The 9,044-nt window shown below is 49.3% G+C and overlaps 1 protein-coding gene across 1 annotated transcript; it reads right to left on the reverse strand.

The window, feature by feature from the left end:
- Window positions 1-371: 371 nt before the first annotated feature.
- On the reverse strand, window positions 372-3,965 carry SPINK4 (serine peptidase inhibitor Kazal type 4). The gene is given in 3 exon segments (XM_039247089.1): window positions 372-488; window positions 1,794-1,837; window positions 3,772-3,965. Coding segments are annotated over 3 exon segments (222 nt in total). The 5' UTR covers window positions 3,833-3,965.
- Between the last annotated feature and the right edge of the window lie 5,079 nt (window positions 3,966-9,044).

Here is a 9,044-nt window from a genome sequence, read left to right on the forward strand (position 1 = left end):
CCAGGGATGCTGTCTAGAGTATGCCCTGGTATATCACCAGTGCCTAGCATATAGTAGGCGCTCAATAAATGATTGTTGGCTGCAGGAATAAATGAACAAATGAAGTCACCTAGTCAGTCAGCTACAGAACAAGGGAAGGAACCCAGGGTTTCTGCAGTGCTCTCCCCCCGACCCCCCAACCTTCTGCCAACTGAGGCTTTGTGCTTGGAGCCATGTGCTTTCTTTGAAATACACTTGTGCTCATTCTATTGGGGGCAGTGTTGGAGGAGTCAGGCCAAGGTGTGTGAAGGAAGAGGTAGGTCAAGTATTCCTCCTTTCAGACTTGAATGTACCAGAGATGGGTCTAGCCAAGAGGAAGGTGTGCGGCAGACTTATAGCCAGGTCAAGCAGAGGTGGCATTCACTTTCCTATGTGACCCCATCAGTGCCACAGACCAGGATGGATGTCTGGAAACAGGCTGGAGATTCTGCCATGTGCTCACAGATGGGCTGTGGAAGAGAGGAAAGGAAGAAGGGCATTCAAGGATTCAGAGGCAGTGAGGAGGGACCCAGGGACTCTGCTTGGAGTCATGGGCTCCAGGGGAGAGCCAGATTCAAGACGGCCCCACTGTTGGTCCAGGAGGCATGAAACTAAACCCTTGTCATGTTTGCTTATGTGTGCGTGCATGACTAAGTGTATGGCTGTGGCCGTGTGCACAAATGTGTGCCTGTGTCTGTATGTGCAGAGTGAATTTATGCCCTCAGGCTTCTGGGGATGGGTTCCCTCTCTTCAGAGGGCCTAACTAGAACCTCTGCTGCTGGTCCCAGTGGGGACCCCAAGAGACAGAACAGCCCAGCAGTCCCAGGGGGCTCCTCCTCACTGAGGGCCCCTCAACTCACTCTGGCCTACATGACCCATCAGGCCTCTGGTGTGGGAAGACTGGAAAAATGAGACAGGGCTTGGGGTGGGAGCATGGGACAGCATAGGGTGAGAGAGGCAGTGCCAGCAGCAGTGACGAGATCTGGAGCCTGAGTTCTGTACTGATTAGCTGTGTAAATTTGACTGAGCCATTTCTACTCTTTAGGCCTCAGTTTCCTCATCTACAAAAACTAAGTAAATAATAGTATTCTTCTCACATAGGGTTAATTGAAATAATGTATGTAAAGTACTTGGTTCCTTGGCACAGTAATAGGCCTCGGTTCTGATGGGCTGAGAATGAACTTGCTGAGGCTGCTGGATGGGAAGGTTTGTGCCTTCTTGTTCATTTACATGAAGGAGGGTGTTGGGGGTCTCAAGGAGGCCAGGCCAGCACCACTGCCTTGGGATCCCTGGGGACATCAGACCGAGGGCCGAGGTGGAATCAGGGTTCAGAGACAACTTGGTGTCTGTCCTCCAGAGTGAAGGGATGGATGATGGGCTGTGATTGCGGGAGGCTGGCACACACCAGGGGGCCATGGAGCCTTGGCGTGAACCCCATAGCCTGTCCCATCTGCACTACACAAAGCAGAGAATGCACTCGGTCCTGCTGAGGCTGGGCAGGGGATCTCACTGCTAGCAGGGACATTGGAGACCACGTTGGGGTAGATCTCTCGAGGTCATTGAAGGCAAGTTTGGGACCTTGGCAAAGGGGCTGAGCCAGCTCGGCCTGGAAGGGCTAACCTAGGGAACATGCAGGCTCAGGAGCCATGCTGGCCTGGGAGCCATTGGAGTTATCTGAGCAGGAGTATAAAGAAGAAAAATGATTTCCTAGCACAGGTACAGAAGGAAGGCCAGAACAGCAGCCCTGGGGCTAAAACTACAAGCTGCTGCCTTACCATTCTTGAGAAAGTGAGCTCTTCCTCTGCAGACACTGGCACTTCTGAAAGGAAAACATGCAAGAGTTAGGTGATTATGGTTCCAGGCAGCAGGTCTGGAGTCTGAGAACTGCTTCAGGAGACCTGTTCCAGCTACTGCCCAGTCTGGAATTCCTCAAGGAAAGGTAGAGTCACCAGACAGTGGGGCCCCCAGAAAGCTGATGTGACCTTGGGTTGCTAGAATAGAGACACAAAATCTAGAGTTGGGGAAGTGATGCTCCAGCCTGTTCCTTATTAGTCAGATCCCACTGGGATTGTTAAATCCCATATAATAATGAAAAGAATTCAGGTACTGTGTACCAGGCATCGAGAATACATGATCTTAATTAACTAGTCTTCACATCTCTATCACTATTACGTAACAGGGAGGAAAAGGAGGCAGTAGTAGATGCTGTGGTCTGCTACGCAGATCCCACGTGCAGGACTGAGGTGCTCATTTCCTCAGCTGCTGGGGGTATTGCCCACTCCCAGCATGTCCTTTCCTAGGAATTACCCTCAGAACAGAGCTGCGTCACCTATGTTTGCATCCCCTACCCAGGAACAGCCAATATCCAATGACAAGTTGATGTTGGTACAATGGCCAAAAACACCTCATATCTATTCAAAACAATGTGGAAGGGCCACCCCAGCTCCAAAGCTCCTTGTGGGATCATTGGAGGCTTCTGTCGCACAGCATCACAACTTTCCTCATCCCTTGGGGGTGTACCCTATGAGCACACCCCAAGACACGGCATGCCCATCCGTGCCTGCTTCCCGGGGAATTGCCCAACCTAGGAAAGAGGCTTAGAAGGTAAAGCAAAGCAGTTTGTCAAGGGCAGAGCTGGGATTGCACACAGGTCTGTCACTCCCCAGCCTGTTCTTGTCTCATACGTAGTTATGCCACCCAACCCTCCATGGTCTAGGTACACTGCTTGCACATGAACAAACTGGTATGACTGGCAAATATGACAGGTGCAAGGAGGAACGGAGCCACATCTAATGCCATAGGTGGAAAGTAAGGTGTCCACATGAATTGGAGAAGGGCAGGATGCTTCCTGAAGTCTGAAGGGCTGTCCTGGGGCCAAGGGAGAGACAAGCTCTTCTCAACCTCACAGGGCAGAGCCCATTTGTGCAAGGAGACTGCAGGGAGGCAGGTTTGAATTTTAGAATTTTCTCTCAGTGGAAACATACCTCTGCAAAGGAGGCTGGCTGCAGAAGTGGAGAGTTCTCCATCACTGGAAGTGTGACCACCACTGTGGTTTTAGCTTTCCCTGAGGTTGCCATTTTAAATGATTTCCAAGGTAGAGAGGGAGGAGGGAAGTGAGCTGGAGTGACCTCTGATGTGCTGTTTAAGCATCAGGACAGTTCTCTTTCTGTTTGCTCACTGATACATCTTAAGGGCCCAGAACATTGGCTGATACACAGTAGGTGTGAGACTGGAGAGGGGCTCCAGGGCCTGAGGAGGCCCCACTCCAGCTGCATGTGTCTAGCCTGGGACAAGGGCTCCCCTGGGTGCACACAGCTGCTGTCTGTCCCACAAGCACAACCTGTCACAGCAGACAGGAGCTCAGAGGACCCAAGCCAAGATTCCTTCAGCACCCACCACCTTGCAGCCGGAAGACTTACCTGTTTCCTGAGATAAGCCTGCTCTCTGCTGCCTCTTCTATCTCTCACCAAGTAGTTGCTGAGAGAAGCTTTGAACTAGGACAACTTCCTATGCTACAGCTGGAGAAACAGAGGCCCCAAGAGAGGAGGGATTTTTGCAATTCTGGGCCAGAGTCAGGATTTGAACCCAGGTTTCTTTTCTCCTAGCCCAGGGCTTTTCCCACCACAGTGGAGAGATACAGAAAGAGGGTATATGCAGAAAACTGAGGCCTCACAGGGTGCTCTAGTTCCTGTCTCCGCCACAAGCTCATCTACTAACACCAAGCCACAGAGAATCCAGACTCTGTCCACTCACCCATGTCCACAATGAGGAGGGCGACCATGGCCAGAGTGACTACCTACAGGCGGACGGCCATGCTGACCCTGGGCTGACTAGTCCTGGCTGGATGGGGCCTGGGCCAGGGCAATGATCGGGGCCTGTTTACAGGGCTGATCCCCACCCTTATCTGGGACCAGATGGAGAGGCCAGGAGCATCATCCAGAGAATATCTGCACCCTGGCATCAGAGATACTGAGCCTATGGTGGCCTGGAGCTGTGCCTATGGGGCTGGCAGATTTCCAGAGTGAGGAAAGTTTGGACAACGTAACAAAGCTAACACCAATCTGAGGGCTGGAGCAAGTGGGAGAAGGAAATTGAAGTAGAAAAACAGAGAGAAACCAAGTCAGAGACAGAGGGAGATGGACAGACAGGCAGGTCAGCAGGAAAAACAAAAAGTAAAGCAGCCACTGAAAGGCGAAGAGGTAGGGAAAAGGGGCTGGAGCCATGGGTTCCTCTGCCGGTGCCTGCACTAACCAACTCTGTGACCTCAGAACAAACACCTTCCTTAACTAGGCCTCAGTTTACCCATGCACAAAATAAGGAGGCAGTTCTGACTCTGTCTCCCTTCTGGGGCTGCTGTGAAGAAGGGAGTGGGAATAGCAGATGGGGAAATGTTTTTGCAGAGGATGAAGTGGGGTATAAATATAAGTGAAATGTTCTTTTTGGGGCACCTGGTGACTTCAGCTCAGGTTATGATCTCACAGTTCACGAGTTTGAGCCCCACATCGGGCTCTGTGCTGACAGTTCAGAGCCTGGAGCCTGCTTTGGATTCTGTGTCTCCCTCTCTCTCTGCCCCTCCCCTGTTCATGCTCCCATCTCTCTGTCTCTCAAAAATAAACAAACATTTAAAAATAATAAAAATAAAGAAATGTTCCTTTTACTCCCTCCCCACCATGAAAGAGCACAACTTTCATGACACAAGGTGGAGGAGGGGGAGGCAGAAAATGTAAAGAAGATGTGTTCATGCCTTTCATGCCATTTGCATTTTAATGGCTTAAATAGACAAGATTCTTTTCAAAAAAATCAGTATCTAAAACTCCCCCATACTTATAAAATATATATGAATGAGATATTTGGTTATTTGCTTTCAAAGAATTTTCTGATTTATAAAACAAAATAATGAAATGTTATTATATATGCGCTTTTCTAATTAATTTAGATCAGTGATTTTTAGTTCCATTGACAGATTCGATTTCCCTGGAGAGAATTTAAAACTACAGGTGCTGAGGTGCCTGGGTGGTTCAGTCGGTTGGGCATCTGACTTTGGCTCAGACCATGATCTCATGATTCAGGAGTTCAGGAATTTGAGCCTGGTGTCAGCCTGGCATCAGGCTCTGTGCTGGCAGCTCAGAGCCTGGACCCTGCTTTGGATTCTGTGTCTCCCTCTCTCCCTCTCTCTCTGCCCCTCCCCCACTCATGCTCTGTCTCTGTCTCTCTCTCCCTCAAAAATAAATAAGGACACCTGAGTGGCTCAATTGGTTAAGTATCCGACTTCAGCTCAGGTCATGATCTCACGGTTTGTGAGTTCAAGCCCCACATCAAGCTCTGTGCTGACAGCTCAGAGTCTGGAGCCTGCTTCACATTCTGTGTCTCCCTCTCTCTCTGTTCTTCCTTCACTCATGCTGTCTCTCTCTCTCTCAAAAATAAATCTTAAAAAACATTAAAAAATTAAATATAAATAAACATTAAAAAACTTAAAAAATAAAACTATAGATACTGAGTCTTTTTCCAAAATGAATCAAAGTTTCAATGTTTTTTAAAATTCTTTTTATTTTACAACATTTCAAGCCTACAGATAAGTTGTAAGAAACTTAAATGAATCAATGGGAAGGATCCTTCTTCAAGAATAGTACTCCAGGCAGCCAGACAGTCACCCCTACAGACTGATAAGAGGTCCCAGATCTGCAGCCACACCCAGTCTCAGGTCCATGACTCATCTTCAAGATGAGGAAGCTCACAAGATCAGGAAGCTCACAGGCCCACAGATGCCTCTGAGCCAGGTGGTAGCTATCCTTCCATTGCTTAGCCAAGCAGGGCAAATATTTAATGACGATTTCCTGTCCTAAAGTAAGAACATTTCATTAATGGGGAGGGGAGGAAACTTTAAAGGTCACTGAGGTCTTGTCTACAATCTTCCTCGTGGACCTTCCTACAGCAGCTCTGCCAGGAAGTCATTCATCCTCTAGAGAAGAGAAGCTCACTACCTACCAGTTTCATCATTGCATGGCTTTTAACTGAGTCCTTCCTCACACAAATGGTCTGTTTCTCTGAGACTCCTTGGGGGAGTCCCAGCTCTGTCCTTAAGCCTCCTGCACTGACATGAACCACAGTGAGCACCTCCAGGCTAAGCAGGTCAGGCCCCTTGCCTGTCCCCATCCTTCCACATGATGAAGCTCTTGGGCCTTTCTGCATTTCTCATCTGGTCCCCAGGTCTGCCTGCCAGTGATCCAGGTTAGAGTGAGAAGGGGACAGAGGGAAACAAAGGAGTTTGTCACCTCCCTTGTTTTTGGACCTTAGGCCTTTATCAATATGGCAGGAAGGTCTGTTGATGCTTCTAGATGTTTCAAGGGACCAAGCACCCTGAATTCGACATCCTTTAAAGTTCAGAGTAAATTCAAGGGCAGCCTGTGGGGTGCCGAGCCCACCTATCATCCTCCCTGCCCAAAGTCTCTTTCCTTGGTCAAATACTTCTTGGATTCACTCATAGTGATAAACTTCAAATATGTCCTCTCACCAAAATAATGAACCTGAATTCCTATATTCAACTGCTATTGGACAGCACTCCTATAGATGTCAAGGTATACAAATAAACCTCATCCATTAATGCAGAATTCATTCATTCACTCAACAAGAATTTAATAAGCAGCTAAGCTCCATGCTGAGTGTTTGGACACAGCAAAGAATAAGTCAGACACAATTCCTGCCCTCAAGCAGCTTGTCAGGAAGTGGATGGGTGACTGGTACCAGAGCTTTATTATTGCCATTGAAGTAAGTCTCACACATGAGACACGCTCAGTGACTTGGAAGAATCCAAGACTGACCTATCCGTCTGGGAAATCGGAAAAGGCCAAGGGTAAGTGGGCGGGGCAGGCTGCAGCAGAGGGGAACAGTGTTGCAGACAGAGGAAACAGAATGTGTGAGAGCCTGGGGGCAGGAAGAAACTTGGCACATCCAGGAAACAGAGAGAGGCCGATGCAGCTAAAGTGACGTCAGTTGAGTGGACATAGGCACGCAGTGAGTCTGGAATGGTCAGGGAGATCAGAACTCCGCTTCCCACCCCACATCCCACCTTCCAGCAGTGGAATCTAGAAGCTGACTCTGTGACCTTGTTTGGCTTCCCACTGAATATATAGGTGCTGCTTCCTAAGTAGCTGTTGATCGTATAAGCGAGAAGGAGTGAGTCCTGTAGAGATCTGGGGGGAAAGTCTGCCAAGAGAAGTAGCTGCAGGAAAAGGCCCTGGGACAGGAGCAAGTTTGGTGTGCTAAGGAAGTAAATACCAAGGAGTGCAGTATGGCTAGGGTAGAATGAACATGGATGTGAGTGGCAGGAAGAGAGGGCCAGCTCCCCTCACGTCCCAGCCCAGACCAACTTGTTGGGTGAACTTGAGTGTATCCCTTCCTCTTTTTAGGCTTGTGCACATGCTCCGATCTGGGAAATGGGCCCGCTGGTCACTAGTCTGACTCCCAGGGCAGCTGTGAGGACCCTGAAGAGGAGATTGTGAAGTGAGATGTGTGCAGGCCCTGTGATGCCAAGAAAGCAGCTTGAGTGTATATTCCTTTAAGCAGAGCAGAAGCCAAGCGCTCAAGGCCCTATAAGCTGTACATACACTACACAGGTGTTGGGATCAATACAATAAAGACAGAGATGCCCTTAAACTGGGCTCTGGCAGAGTCGCTGCTGGTTCCTCCATCTTTTCCACAGGTCAGAGTGAGGGCTGGGACATGCGCACTGGCTGAGCCAACACCTCCAGGCCTCACCCCACAGCCTTCATGCTCTCTGCTGTCTTGGATCGAGCCAAGGATTATAGCCCCTCATCAATGATGACAATGCAAGATCCATTAGGTCTGAGTCACCAGCCCTGCTGTGGGCAAAGGAAACAATGGCCTTGTTTGCTTTAAGGTGGACGAACTGAGCTCAAGCAGGTCTTGGGCTTCCAGATGGCACGCCAACATGGCCAGCCTGCCCCTGGACCGTCTTTCCTGGCCCCTCATCCCACGTCCTCCTCCACCTTCCTCCAACCTCAAGTGCCTCTTGCCTGCACTGAGCATCTAGGTATGGGCACCTTCTCCCAGGAGGCCTGGTCTGGACACAGCCAGCTCTATGGCTTGGCCTGTCCTGGGCTCCTCAGCCACCTGACTCTGTGTCCCAGGTTTAGCCACTTCCCATTCAGCCTGGTCCAAACTGCAGGGCCTTCACACAATGGCAGGAAAAGGAAAGGGCACTCCCCCTACCCCTTTATTTTTTATTTATTTATTAAAACATTTTTTAAAACATTTATTTATTTTTGAGAGACAGAGTATGAGTGAAGGAGAAACAGAGAGGTAGACACAGAATCTGAAGCAGGCTCCAGGCTATGAGCTAGCTGTCAGCACAGAGCCCAACACAGGGCTCAAACCCACGAACCAGGAGATCATGACCTGAGCCGAAGTTGGACACTCAACCAACTAAGCTACCCAGCCAGGCACCCCACCCCTCTACTCCTTTAAAGGGAGATTTCATCTATTTGCTTGGGATCTGACTCCTAGGAGGACTCGGAGATGGCAATAGACTGAAGTCATCCAATCATGGGGGCACCTGCCCTACTATTCAACAGCCCCTTATTGAGTACCTGTTGTTGGGCACAAGTCATTGTGCCAGGTCCTAGGACCGTAGAAATGAAGGGTAAATGGATCCTTATGCTCAAGGAGCTTGCAGTTTGCAAGTAGTGAGGAAATGGAATGGACACACCAGCACTGAACATTTATAAATTTATAAAGGTATTTCTAAAATGCAGCGGTCAGGGAAGTGATGGAAATGGTGATAGAGATACCCCATGGACCCCTCACTAAATATGTCTAAAAGTCAGTTTACTATCTCCTCTCCACCCAGAGAGGCTCCACTTCCCAGTGCCCCCATCCAGGTGGACAACACTACTATCATCCAGGTGCCCTTGGCAGACATGGGCGTCCCTCTGAATGTGCCCTAACTTCTTCATTCTTACTGATTTCACCTCCTTCTCCTTTCACATATCTATCACCTCTTCTACATT

Source organism: Hyaena hyaena, unplaced genomic scaffold (genome assembly GCF_003009895.1).
Source record: "Hyaena hyaena isolate Hyena2069 unplaced genomic scaffold, ASM300989v1 scaffold_289, whole genome shotgun sequence".
Classification (NCBI taxonomy): domain Eukaryota; kingdom Metazoa; phylum Chordata; class Mammalia; order Carnivora; family Hyaenidae; genus Hyaena; species Hyaena hyaena.